Source organism: Lactuca virosa, chromosome 4 (genome assembly GCF_052849685.1).
Source record: "Lactuca virosa cultivar CGN04683 chromosome 4, Lactuca_virosa_CGN04683_v6, whole genome shotgun sequence".
In the NCBI taxonomy this organism is placed as follows: Eukaryota; Viridiplantae; Streptophyta; class Magnoliopsida; order Asterales; family Asteraceae; genus Lactuca; species Lactuca virosa.
In genome coordinates, this window is record NC_136429.1 from 530,160,610 (window position 1) to 530,175,709 (window position 15,100).

The 15,100-nt window shown below is 33.9% G+C and overlaps 1 protein-coding gene across 1 annotated transcript; it reads right to left on the minus strand.

Annotated features, from left to right (window-relative positions):
* Nucleotides 1–291: 291 nt before the first annotated feature.
* On the minus strand, nt 292–3,516 carry LOC145109530 (S-adenosyl-L-methionine-dependent methyltransferases superfamily protein). The gene is made up of 8 exons (XM_079046711.1): nt 3,364–3,516; nt 2,935–3,271; nt 2,681–2,845; nt 2,421–2,603; nt 1,750–2,344; nt 1,550–1,662; nt 1,251–1,471; nt 292–816 (listed from the first exon to the last, which is right to left on the minus strand). The coding sequence occupies exons 2-8, from the start codon at nt 3,181–3,183 to the stop codon at nt 498–500; spliced, it is 1,845 nt and encodes a 614-aa protein (XP_078902837.1). The 5' UTR covers nt 3,184–3,271; nt 3,364–3,516; the 3' UTR covers nt 292–497.
* Nucleotides 3,517–15,100: the final 11,584 nt, after the last annotated feature.

Genomic DNA, 15,100 nt, shown 5'->3' on the forward strand with positions numbered 1-15,100 from the left:
CCCACCATGATAATATACAACCTTACCACTGCCTGAAAGGCTTATCTTTGCACTTCATCTCCTCTTCAGTTTCCCCTTTGGGTCTCGATGTTCCATCAATACGCATATAGAAAAAAATGTAATTTTTTTTTTAAGGGTTAGTCTAATGTAATTGGTTGAATCGTAGCAAAAAAGCACATCATAGAGATAGAATCTAATGGTGTGCATCAAACCGTGTCATACAATTTTACCATTTTCCTATTGTACTATACATGATATACAAGTGAACTTAATAAAATTAGATGTTAAAGATACACTAAACAAGATTTCCATAGATATGAAAAATGTTGAGATACATTAAGAAGAATTAAACTAAAAAACTAGTTACTTAATTTTTTTTTTTTATCTAATTCCTTCTTTACTCAAATCCCAAAGATTTACAACCAAAATTTTCAACATATATCCAATCACATCATCTCCCTAAATTCATTTTAAACATTCTTAAAAGAAATCCATTTTTATAAAATTTCATCATCATCATCTCCCCATAGTTGTTTTCTGGCAATTACAACGCGCTCGTCGTTTAAAGAAAGAGGATCAATTTTTGGTTCAACCTCTAATGAATATCCATCCCATTTTAAAGCTGTCAAGAACTTTCTTATATGGTCAACTATAGATGATTTGTCTCTTATGATCACAAATCCTTCTGGCCTTAACATTCGATCCATTTCAATTAATAAATCTTCAACACTACAACCTCGATCTTGAATTTCTGAAAAAACTCTCCATGCATGAAGTAGATCATAAGTTCTTGGATATGTTGAAAAAGATTCACACCTGCAACACCCATTATTCTAATTTTAACAAATTTGTCATCTTTATCTTCAAAAAGGTTAATGGGTCAACATGGATAGACCCACTTTGACCCATTAGTCAACCCACCCATTTGTATGTGGATACGATATAAAAGATTCACATATGCAACACCCATTATTCTAATTTTAACAAATTTACCATCTTTATCTGAAAAAGATTAATGGGTATGTTTAAAAAAGAAATAGGTCAACTCGGATCGACGACCCGTTTTGACTTTAGTGAAAATACTCATTTTGACCCATTAGTCAACCCACCCATTTGGATGTGGATATGTTGAAAAAGATTCACACATGAAATACCCATTGTTAAAATTTCAACATATTTATCATTAAAGGGTTAATGGGTATGGAAAAAGAAAAAAGATTTTGAGGGAGTTAAATGTAAAAAGTGCATACCAATCATGAACAGTTCCTATTAATCCTCTGTCATAAACAATCTTTAACCTTGAAGACATGTTTACTGGAGCCACATTCATCACCCAAACATCTTTCTCCTTAAGAGCAGCAGCAAATCCACCAAGATTTGAGTTCATATCCATCACATTTCTAATGGAACTTTTCTGTATCACTGATCTCATCTGCTTCCAATACTCCATCACTCTATGATGCCATGTATCCTGCATCATATAACATTAATTATAAACCAATTATCAACAAAAAAGTTTACTTCTTTTTCATTTATTTTAGATACTTACACTGTCTTCTTGATACTGGTCAACACTAACACCGATTTCATCAAGGCGAGGTGGTGGGCCCGTAAGCCTACTTGGCCATGGTTCAAGCCCACTCCCTTTTCCTTTATGCATCTCTACATTACAAAAAAAAAAATAAAAAAAATGCATCCAAAATGTGAATTTGTATTCAAAGAAACAATGTTATAATAAAGTGAACTTACTTGTAGAGTATTGGGTAATGCATGCCTTCATATGCACATTCCAACTCACATCAGGATCATTATCTGAGCTGCATAGAGGAGGATTGGTTCCTAATGGTCTTTTAAGGTAACAGCTATTACTTAAAGATTTGGCCCAAATAACAGTTTGATCTCTTCTTGAAACAACTCTCCAACACATTCTTCTTAATAGATCATGCATAGAATTCCAAATCCTTCTATTTTCAGGATCATGTGCGTATGCTTCTGGAGAAGAGTACACAAAATAGCCTCCTGGTCTAAGTAGTCTGTCCAATTCCAGGAGTAGAATCCCATCTCTTTGAAGCCAATCAATCCTACAACGTGAACAATGAGCCATTTCAAATGATCTGCTTGGGTATGGAAGTCTTTTGGTACCCAAGACTCCTAATGTTGATGGAATCCCACGTTCTAGTGCAAATTGGATTTGATTTTGATGTACATCATTTGGTGCTAAAGACATGGCTATGATTCCAAGGGGTAAAAGATAAGCTCCAAAACTTGCTACCCCACATCCCACATCAAGAACAGTTCGGATGTTTCCTCCATTGTTGAGCTTGTCACCAGGAAACTTGAGCATCTATACAATGAATCATGATTATGCAAGTTAAAGGGTGCCCTAATTTGACAAAAAGACATTGATAAAGGTGACTTACCGATGCAATGGAAGCTATGTACTTATCAGCACCAGAATGAAAATGAGTTCCTCCACCAGGAAACCTGATTTTTTCTCCCATCACTATCATCCAATTTTGATCGGATTTCTCCTGCGCAAGATGTGTATGGGGTATGTTTGCCTTCCAAACCTCATCTCTACTTTCCGGCCACCTGATTGGGATCTGGAATTATAACGCTAATCACATTGAACGCTTTGGAGATCTGAACTGGAAGGAAACAGAGAAGAATCATAACTAACCTTGTATCCAGATGGAGGCGGAATTAGACAATTGTATCGTCGTTCTGCAGGCGGACAATGTCGTTCATAATGCTCCATTAGAGTCAAATTAAGCTTCAACTTCAATTGGTAGATAAGATGTCTATCCAAACAAGGTATCAACTCCGAGTGTCGAGTATCACAAACCTTCAAACCAAACGAACAAAAAATCAATGTTAATCAAATCAAAATGTACTGATTCTAGAAATCTATAACAATCCTCATAAACAACTTACAGGTAAGCTTTTGGGAACCTCGGGGTTTTGTTCTTGATCTTCAAACAATTCATCGAAATAATCACGTTTAGGTCGAAAACTTCCGGTGATCGGATCCGTACCATCGTCCAAACTAATAACTTCTTCCGCTCCAGGAGCAAATGTCGAACCATTGTACAAACAAATCAATCCGAGCACTGCAATTAGTCCTAGCAAAACATGCTTCAATAATCTTTTCCGGCGAATGAGTTCGCTAACAGTTGACTTCATTTTCCTGTTAGATACAGAACGACCTCTGGTTCACTCCCGGAGCTATGATTTCAGCTTGCTTTTACGATGAAAACCCTAGCTGTAAATCCTTTTTTTTTCAAAGAACCAAGCAAGGAATCTATTAGTTCACTGTGGGTGCTGCTTAAAATCTAAATTATTTATGGCAAGTTGTAGACATACACGCTTATAAAATTCGAAATATCTCACTGGATGTGGGTGTGTATGTGGGAGAGAGTGACAGACGCCGGCGTTGGAAGTCGGACAGCCAATGTCCGCCGCTGATGTGTGATCTAGTTTGGAATATGTAAGAAAAAGGTTTTGGACTTTTCGTTTCATATTTACAGTTACCACCCCTAATTGTTTGAGAAAACTAACTTTCATTCCCTTTAATATGTTGATGATTATACAAATTCGGATAGATAATTTAGGTGTGGCATATCATCTTTTTAAAATTTATGGATATTGTCTAAAAAGGTTTTCGATTTATATGGAATATCTAAAATCATGAAATCATGACTTTTTTTGTTTTTTTACTGTTTTGCTTTTATTATTATTTTTTTTACATTTTTTTGTTTGTTTTAATACTTAAGCAATTATAAAAAAAATAAAATCTCACCCCTTCAATAATTAAAAATAAAATAAAAAATAAAATCACATACCACTCACAACAGTAACATACCTCTCTCTCATCTTTTTTCAGACGGTTTTAATTACTTAGTTTTACGAATTTGTAAAATCAATCAATTTATAATTATATTTTTCGTTTTAATTACTTAATACTTATGTAACATTCTGTTTATTTAATAAATAAATAGATAAAATTGATGAACGAATAGTCGCCCTAAATCCATATTATTTAGTGGAGTGTTGCTTTTTGGGGAGCCGAATGTTATAATCTGGTTTATTCGCGGGTTAAAGCGTAATTTCGGGACTTGTTTTGTAGAGATTTTTAGGGGACAAGGTGTGTTTGATATCATCTGGACCTGGTATGAAAGGATTTTGGATGGCTGGGGGAAAAAGGGTAAATTATGTACCTTAGTTGAAAAGAATTTGTCAAGCAAGGGGCTGTTTTGTAAAAATTCGGACTTAATTAGTAAAGGTTTTCAGGGGCAGGGTTTAAATGGTAATTTATAGACTTCTTTTGAAAGAATATGTGAAGGGAGGGACCATTTGTGACATTATGGCAATATGTTTCACCGTCGGGTATAAAAGCCAACGAAACCCTAAACCTAATATCATCCTCAGCCGCACCACCCTTATTTCTCCCGTTTGCGGCCGCAAACCTCATGACCCCCACCACCGGTTGTTGTTTCCTCACCTGTGGAAGCCGGAGCACCCTACGTCGCCACCATTGTCGGAGTCGTGAAGCCACCGTAAGTTCCTGCTGTCGGTGACGACAAAAGCCATCGGGAAGGAGCCAATGAAGACCGCTGGCGAAGCTTCAAGCGTCCGCTGCCACCCTTCTTCTCTTGTTTCAGCCGCCGTATTCCCCTTCTTCTTTCCTTGCTGCTGTGGTTGTTGTTTTCGGTGGTGGATTGCCACCGTTTCCCCACCATAAACGCCCCTCTATCTTCGTTTTTAGTTATACATGTTGTGCCACCGCCGCATGCCGCCGTGAAGGACGACTGAGTTCGAGTCTTGACATCGAGGGTGGGTGTTTGTTGTTGTTGTGAGTCAGGATGTGTGTTTGCGGTTGGCCATAAAACCCCGAGAAAACCACCATGGCTGCCAACCATGGTGGTTGCCGCCTCTATTTCGGTTATGCCACCTTCTACCACCACCGGCCACCACAAGGGTGGATGTGTGTGTGTTTATGTTAGTTAGTGTGTGTATGTTTATTTTGGATTAAAGCATTGTAAGTGTATTTAACAAAAAGAATAATGAAAAGAAACTCTAACTACCACCGTGAGGTGGTGGCTGCCGCCTCCTGCCACCACCAGTCGCCGTGTTGGGTGGCGGTGTGCCTCGTTTGCGTTTTAACTCGTTTGGGATGCTTGGACATAATGGGCCTAATGAAACCGTAGTGGGCCCAATGAGACCCTAATGGGCCCAATGAAGCCCTAATTGACATAAAAGCCCAAACATATGACTAATGGGCTAGTATTGGGTTGGAAACCCTAATTAGGGTTTGGAAAACCCTAATGTCATGAAACCCTAATTTTAGGGTTGATCGGGACACGCACTGGAATTATTTAATAAACCTAAAATATTAATTAATAATCACCTACAATTAACCTAAGGCAATATTGGACTTAATGGATTAAGTCCTTAATGGGTTAAGTAAGAAACACTTAACCACTAATCGTCATTTCATGTGAAAACTCTAATTTCACTTGGGCCTTGAGTTGGGCCTTTATTTTGGACTTTGGTAATTGGGTTACGAATGGGCTATCCAAGGACAAGTAAATGGACTAAAATATTTAGATGAGCTTTAGGATAAGGCCCATGTGAAGGACTTGGGCCCAATTTGGAAAATTGGGCCATAATTGGGCCTTGAGGATTATGAGAGGTTGGACCAGTGGAATGCCAAATGTTTGGACTGGACTAAATGGTTGGGCCTTAAGATAAGCCCGTGTAGAGCCTTGGGCCCAATTTGTCACACCCCCGAACCAGACGGCGGAAACGTCCGGGGGCTCGTGTGACTAACAATTGAATAATCATCACAATGAATATACATGAATCATAACACGATCATCACCAACATCACATAATACAACTAGCATTGTTTACATCAAGTACATTGTTAAAATACATAAGTTCAAATTGTTAAAAATACGATAAGTGTTGTTACATAAAACAAAACCATACACACTTGCAAATCTTCCAGCTTAACAATTACTTGAGAATACAAGTTATTTTGAAAATGGTCAACATATATAATGTTGGTGAGTTCATAAGTATGTTTGAGTAAAAGTCTTTGTATCTTTCATAAAAACCCAGAAAATCCGATATTTTCTGTAAAATGTCTGAAAATGTTGTGAAAATCAAGTATAAATGCATGTATGAATTTCATAGTTATAGCTTATAAGAGTGTAGTTTAGATTCATTGTATTGTGAATAAATGATAAATGTATATGAATAATTTCCCCCAAAAAATCTGATATTTTCTGTTTTATAACAACGTCTAGATTCTTGTATCGTTAAATAAGTCGTTTTGCATTGACACAATCGAAGAGTTTATCTTCAAAAGTTTACTTTTGGTATTGAATCCCTATATGATCCGTTATAACCATGCATGATAATGACTAGGTCGCCCGTCTTGGTATTTTTCCAAATGCCGGTCTTGCTAAGGATTTTGTCGCCCTAGACTTGTAACGCCTGTGTTTCTAGGCTAGGCATTAATATTGACGTAATAGTCTAGGTTAACCTTTGTAAGTCATTTTGAAGAAATGAAAAGGAATTATGTGAAAATTATGTGTTTTATGCTTAATTATTAGGGTTTAATTAATTAAGAATAAAAATGAGCGTCGAAAATAAATATTAGATAAAGCCGATATTTGTTAAGAAAGTTGTAGTGGCCAAAACAAGGATTTCGGAGATATAAAGAATACCGAAATCCGAGTTATAACGAATAAGTTATGACCTGTCGAAGTTTCGCGACAGAACCGGCACGACGCTGTGTGACGTAAAAAGTGAATTTAGGATAAAATTCTTTTTAGCCTTAGCGATCTAAACGAAAGTCGTAGTATTCGTTAAACAGAGAATTTTGATAAAAAAGAATGTCCAAATCTGACTTCGTATGAGGAAGTTATGATTTTTCTAAGTTTCAACTTAGCAGTTGACAGCTAAAAACTCGAATTTTAGATCGAGTGATTTTTAGCCGACACAACCTAAACGAGAATCGAAGATCTCGTTAATAGTAGCATAACGATAAAAAGACAGACGAAAACGGATGTCGAATGAAGAAGTTATGAATTTTTAACGGATTTTCCTGTCCCGCTCTGTTAAAAGTAACAATATTAAAAATAAAGTCAAAATTAGCTGACGGAGTCTAAACGAAAGTTGTAGAGCATAATTTCGCCTATACGTGCATATAAAGAACGTCAAAAACGGAGCCCGTATGCAAAAGTTATGGATTTTAGAAGTTCGGGGCACAAAAATCAAGAAAAGTCTGAAATCCGAGGAATTTCGCATGGCTGGTGTTCGGCCACGTCACCCTCGCCTCACTGCTGACCCGTGTCCGATGCTGATGACGAGTCCGAAGCGTGGCCCAGTCAGAGACCGACGCGTGTCGCATACGTGGCATGTCCGAAGCGAGCCACGTCTCGCCTACAAGCTTCCGACGAGCCCTTCGCATTCGAGCCACCTCCGAGCCTCGCAGCTGTCGCGTGGAGCCTTCTTAGCCACTAAACTTCGGTCTCGCACCCTATAAATAGGGGGTTGCGAGATCTCCCGGCTAGATTTGGAAAATTGCCACTTTTTACTCCTTAAACAATATTTTTATCATTTTGACTTTCCCCAAAGCCCCGGTATCATTTTCAACACCCGAAACACGTCCCGAAGTGCCCGAAGTCCCGGAAAAATTTATCTTTTCGGTTTTGAAGCTCCACCCTCACAGGGCCCGATTTTTCATTAAAGCCCCCAGTTTTATTGGAAACGATCGTTTTAAGAAACAAAGTGTTGCCCGATTATCGTTAAATCAAGTGAGTGTGTAGTTACTTTCATCTTACACATAGATATGAAGTATTTTATATAAATTACGTGCTATATGTGCATATTATCTGTATACTTGCTATCTATGCTAGATGAAGAATTTTATACATGTTTTAAATTATTTAAACTGTATATTTATTTTTATCTACAAATATGTTGGGTATAACATGGGTAGATAGTTGATGTGTGATAAAATAAAATGATGAGAGGCCTCGATGTTATTGTGATCCAGTCATCTAGCGGAGTATGGATGACGACCACAGACTTTTCTAGACAGTCAAGTGGAACGTTGGCAGGCTCGCAACCTGTAGGTGTTAATGAGCTTGGGTGTTCATTTGTTGTACTCCATCCCCCACATGGTTGCCTTATTTGACATAAATTGCCGGGAAACCCCCAAAGCAGTGTTGTCGCCCCGATGAAAATCCTTATACTAGGTCCCTTGTGATAGTTGTTTTAGGGACGTAAAGTGAGGATAACGGGAATGGGTAATCGGGTTATTGTTGTTTGATGAAATTAATAAATTTATTTATTGTGGGTTGAAAACCCTATATGCTCACCAGACTCCCAAGCCTGACCCACTCAGTTTTCTTGTATTACAGGTAATGGCGCGGGAGCATAAGTTGAACGACTTATCAAGATATTTTGATTATAGGCATGTAGTGAATATAACTGTTGTAAGGCTTATAATGTGTCGTTTATGTTTTTGGTCTGTATCGGAACATGACATCCTGAGTTTTGTTATATAATGAAAATACATTTCCTTAAGAAATGCTTTGGTAAATCTTATTTTATCATATTTCGTTTTGGGAACAAATTCCGCAACTCTTTTAATCAAAGGATTACTCTGAAATTATTTTAAAAACATAAATTAAACCGGTCTTTTCTGGCCGTGAATTTGGGGATGTCACAAGACTGGGCTAGTCTAGCTGTAGCGAACAGCTAAGGCGTGGGGGGTCACCCCGTATAGATCTATACACAAACTCCCACTTTCCTACCAGGAAACTATAATTATAACTACAGGCTACGATTGTACACTCAGAGGTGCCAACTGACATGTCTCACTAGATTCTCAACCCCTTTTTGTACTATGTTTAATGTTTACGTATATGTGGTATGTTTTTGCATTCGAAAGGTACATATATAAGTATACGACGTTTAATGATTACACAAAGGTATAGTTACGGCCTACTAATATGTGAAATTTCCATTCCAAGCCATATTAGCATGTAATTAGACCACAAAGGCCCAATAACATGTAAAAGGGTAATTTAGGCCCAATAGGCATGTAAATGGACCACAAAAGCTCAATAAACATGTAATCCATAACTTAGGCCCAAATTAACATGTAAGTGGGTCGCAAGACCCAATAAACACGTCATGGAAAACATTGGGCTCAATATACACTTAATTGGGCACTTAGGGCCCAATGGCCAAGTAACGTGAATATTAGGCCCAATAAATAGTTATCGACGTATTTCGTTCATTTGTTTTGTTCCGTTGTTTGTTTTAGCTCAAGGTTTACTAGATTGATGATAAGAAGCTTTCTTTTTGTAAAAGTGACATTTTTGGCCAATAATCCTCCAATTTTTAATTAAGGCCCAAAGTTTTGTAAAAATGACACTTTAGTCCATAATTTATAAAACTTTGTAATTTTGTCCCAAATGTTTGGAATTTCACGGATTTAGCCCAAAAAGTTATATTTTCACATTTAGAACCCTGTTTTGCAGAAAAGTACATTTTCAGCCCCTTGTTTGTAAATATTTACGCTTCCGGCCCAATTTTGGAAAATTTTACATTTTTGGTCCAATTTGAAAATAAATGTTATTTTCACCCCTAAATTTGGTTTATTTACATTTATCACTCAAACTTTGGCCAAATAACATTTTTAACCCCAAAACTTCATTTTTTTCAATTTGGGCCCAAAACCGTGAGGCCCAAAAGTTTTAGCCCATTAAGCTTAAATTTGCATTTTGGCCCCTTTTTAAAGTATGTTTAACATAAAAAAAATACCTTTTTATATATGTAGGACCTGTTTGGCCCTTATAAAAACATAAATGTCACTTTTTGCCCTTATCTTTTATTTTCTTGACAATTTTGACCTTTAACAAGGTTTTTGTTGAAATCTTTTGTATCTTAAACATGTAATCACTTTTGGCTTGATAATATGATGTATATAATGTCATAGTTCATAGATCTTTGTTAAATAATACTTAAAATTTCGAGATTTGCTAAGATCTAACACATTTTTACCAAATAAACTAAGAATTCACACAAAACATGCATATAACACATAGATCTACACATTTTACTTGCATTCTCCCCCAAAAATCATATGAAAACCGAAAACAAGGGGGTATGAACTCACCTTAGCTTGATGTTTCGGTTTTTGAAGAAGAAGTGGAAAGGATTTTTGGTCTTAGCACACATTTGTTGTGAATCTCGAGTTTATGAAGCTTCTAAGGTGTGATCATGGAATAAAAACCATGTAAGAAGGAGTTTTTCATGTTAAGATGAAAGAAGATACTTGTGCTTGACAATAACTTACCAATGATTTGAATGACTTGATGAAGATCCTTAGAACCCTAGCAAATTTTTGAGATCTTGGAGGAAGGAAGAGGATGATTGTAGAGAAGTTTGGAGAGAGTTTTTCAAGTGTGTGTGTGTATGTTTTGGCTCTCGGTCAAGGGTAGAAGAAGAGAGGGGAGAGAGGTAGTGAGGTGAGATGCATGGAAGTATGGGGGATCTAACATGGATACATGGTGGACAAAATGGAGGTGGCACCTCCAAAGTCAACCCCCCCCCCATTTCACTTCTCTCTTTTTTTGTTTACATGGGCCGAGATTTTGGGCCAAGAAGAAAAGGTGGAGTGGTTTGGGCCCATTAACTTTAGTTAGGATCTTTGGATCCTAAACATAAAGTTTTTCGGCCCATTGGACCCTTGGAAGCATTCATGGCCCAAATAAAATAAAAGAATGGGCTTATGGCTCACTAAGGTTAATTGGATTAGTTATGGCCCAATAAGGCCCATTAGGGTTAGAATGAACCATTCTAGACCCAAATGGTCCAAAATGTTTTAGATTTATGAATTGGGTCCAATTAGGATCCAATTAGGGCTTCTAAGTCCAATAAAGTTGAATTGGGTGCTCATTGGCCCATTAAGCCCAATAAGGAAATTCTAGTCCAATATGGACTTAAACCATGGATCTTAGGGCTTCATACTCTTTGATGAACATGAATGGTGAATCTAAATGAGCATTGAGTGAGATTTACTTGGAGTATATGTTTTACAATAGTTGAATGGTTACACAGTAATAGAATTTCCTAGCTAAAATGCTAGTTGTGACACAATTTGGAAAATTGGGCCATATATTGGGCTTTGGTCCATGGTTTGACTTTTAGGCCTTTGGATTGGGCCTTGGACTGAATAAAGTTAAGTTAGGGGTAAAGTAGTCTTTTTACCCCAAGTATGGAGTTGTGGTTATGCATTGGAACCCAATTAATGATTGGGTGTTATTTTGATGATTGACAGTTCGGGAATCTGTTATTCATCAGCTAGAGTTTGTCTGCGGGACTTCAGCAATGCGAGGTGCGTCTCCTCACCATACCAATGGGTCGAAGGCACCAAGGCCGGCCCATTTTGTATTATGTGGTACATTAGTTGATGTAGAGATATGTGGTATGCCAGTTGGTTATTTGCTATATGCTATGTTGTTTGTCTATGTGATATTTGCATGAAAGACCATGAGGGGAGCCCATGACACTTGGATGTAAGACCATGTGGGGGAGCCCATGGCTGTCCAGCAGGGAAAGACCATGTGGGGAGCCCATGACACTTGGATGTAAGACCATGTGGGGGAACCCATGGCTGTCCAGCAGGGAAAGACCATGAGGGAGCCCATGACACTTAGGTGTAAGACCATTTGGGGGAGCCCAAGGCATCCTTATGCATGGATATATGATAGAGATAACTTTTATAGCTAATGTTATGTGATAGAGACAACTTTTACAGCTAATATGATATGTGATATGTGGTAGAGATAACTTTTATAGCTAATGTTATGTGGTAGGGATAGCTTTTATAGCTAACAGGATATGTGGTATGTGGTAGAGATAGCTTGTATAGCTAATATGATATGTGTTATGTGGTAGATATAGCTTTTTATAGCTAATATGATATGTTGATTGTGTGTGGGGTATGCTCTGGGGAGCTCACTAAGCTTTGTGCTTACGGTTTACAGTTTTGGTTTCAGGTATCATCGATTTGGAAAAAGGAGGGCTCAGATTGATCGCAGTGCACACACCTATGATTTCCACAATGAATAATTTTGGGATAAACTCTGATAAATGTTTTACTTAATGATGATTTGAAATGTTCGAAACAAATGGTATCAATGTTTTAGCTATATTAAAAATGAAATTTTTACCCTTGATTTTTGGGTCGTTACAACTTATGTTATTATTTATTATTAGTTTTATTTTTAATTATTAAATTACTTAATATTTATATTATTATATTGTAACTCCTATATTTTTTCAGATAACTTTCTATAAATATTAAAAAATTAAGTCCGTTAAATTATTAAAACCTAAAAATCCATTTAAAAGATAAGAATGGAAGCCCACTTTTAAAATTTGGAAAGTTATATTTTGTGCGTTGTACATATATTAACTAGACGAATGTCCATGCGTTGCGCATAAACACCTATATAGTTGAAATCTTTACAAATATAGGTTTTTTTTAAATACAACAATAACGTTGTTGTTAAATTGATATAATAACTCGTATACTAAATTGATATAATATATTGATTATTCTAAATTATATGATAATATATACATCTATTATAACAACCTAATCTCAATCGTTTGAATGACTTCTAACTGCGAGTTACTCTTGAATAAAATTAAATATAATTATATAGTTTAATGTTATTTATAATTGTTGTTATTGTTAATTAATTTTTAAAATTTATTTGTTTAACGTTTTAATTTCTATCATTATAATTATTTAAAACATCAAACATTGTTTTTTGATTTTAAAGGTAACAAAATAATCATTTATATAGAGTTATTTTTAACTATTGTTATTGTAAGTTATTTTAAGCTACTTATTTGAAAACTTTTAACGATTATACAAATATCTTTTGAAAATATTTTAGTTAAATTGATATTATAATTTAGTTTTTGCATTTAGCTTTAAATTGATAATGGTTTACATACAACGACATATTAAATCTAATAAATTAAGTATAATATGTTAAAAGTTAAAGACATAACTTTATAAGTAGAAATAAAGATATTATTTTAATATTGAAATTTAGTTTATTTATGATTACACTTTAGGTTTGATATTTATTTAGCTTTATTAACCAAATTATAATCATTATTAGAAAGACACTACAATTTATCACTTTTAACTATTTACAAAATATTATTTGGGTTGTTTAAGTTAAACTAAAAATTATATTTAAGTTGGTCCTGTAATGTTATATTTAAGTTTATAATTTAAATATTCTATACAAATTGTTCAAAAGTTGTAGCTTTAAAATGATAATGGTGTACATCCAACAATATATTAAAACTAATAAATTAAGTATAATATGTAAAAAATTAAAAAACATAACTTTATAAGTAGTAGTAAAGATATTCTTTTAATATTGAAATTTAATTTATATAAGATTACACTTTAGGTTTGATATTTATTTAATCTTATTAACCAAATTATAATCATTATTAGAAAGAAATTGAAAAGTCATGGGAGTTTCAAATGAATGTGGTGAAAGGAAAAATGCATGAGAGTTTCAAATGAATGTGGTGAAAGAAAAAATGTTTTCTTTATAATATAATATGATATGATGATATGATACTAGACGACTTCCTGCGCGTTGCGTAGTGTAGGTTAAAAATATATTGTTAAAATGTTGAAAAATATATGTTTAAAATGGTTATGTTATTGATATTAACTTTGACAAAATATTTTAAACAATATTATTTATTGACATCAACCCACCTTCCTCATTAATAAAACTAAATATAATTATCTATTTAATATTATTTTGAAGAATTGTTATGATTGATTAATTTAAAATTTTACTTATGCGATTATTTTCTAATTTCAATAATGATGTTCATTTAAAATACAATTTATTTGTTGTTAACGTTATGTAATTTATAAATTGATGTTATTATCATTTAAAATTATTGTTCTTTAGTTTTAAACAACTTATTATTATAATAAGTTAAAGAAGACTTTTAAGAAACACTTACCTTTAAAATCAAAAAACAAAGTTTGATGTTTTAAATAATTATAATGATAGAAATAAATTTTAAAAATTTAATAAACAATAACAACAACTATAAATAACATTAAACCATATATTATATTTAATTTTATTCATGTGTAACTTATAGGTAGAAGTCATTTAAACGATTGAGATTATGCAGTTATAATAGATGTATATATTATCATATAAGTTGCGCAGAAACACCTATATAACTGAAGTCTTTACAAATATATGTTTTTTTAAATATAACAATAACGTTGTTGTTAAATTTGATATAATAATTTATATACTAAATTGATATAATATATTGATTATTTTGAATTATATGATAATATATACATCTATTATAAATTCATAATCTCAATCGTTTGAATGACTTCTACACACGAGTTACACATGAATAAAATTAAATATAATATATGGTTTAATGTTATTTATAGTTGTTGTTATTATTAATTAATTTTTTAAAATTTATTTGCTTAATATTTTAATTTCTATCATTGTAATTATTTAAAACATCAAACATTATTTTTTGATTTTACAGGTAATAATATAATCATTTATATAGAGTTATTTTTAACAATTGTTATTGTAAGATATTTTAAGCTACTTATTTGGAAATTTTTAACGATTATAAAAATATCTTTAGGAAATATTTTAGTTAAATTGAGATTACAATTTAGTTTTTGTATTTATCATTACAATTTATCACTTTTAACTATACACGAAATATTCTTTGGTTTTTTTAAGTGAAATGAAATTTATATTTAAGTTGACATTGTAATGCGCAGTAACACATATATAGTTGAAGTCTTTACAAATATATATATTTTTCAATATAACAATAACGTTGTTGTTAAATTTGATATAATAATTCGTATACTAAATTGATATAATATATTGATTATTTTGAATTATATGATAATATATACATCTATCATAACTTCATAATCTCAATCGTTTGAATGAATTCTACCAGC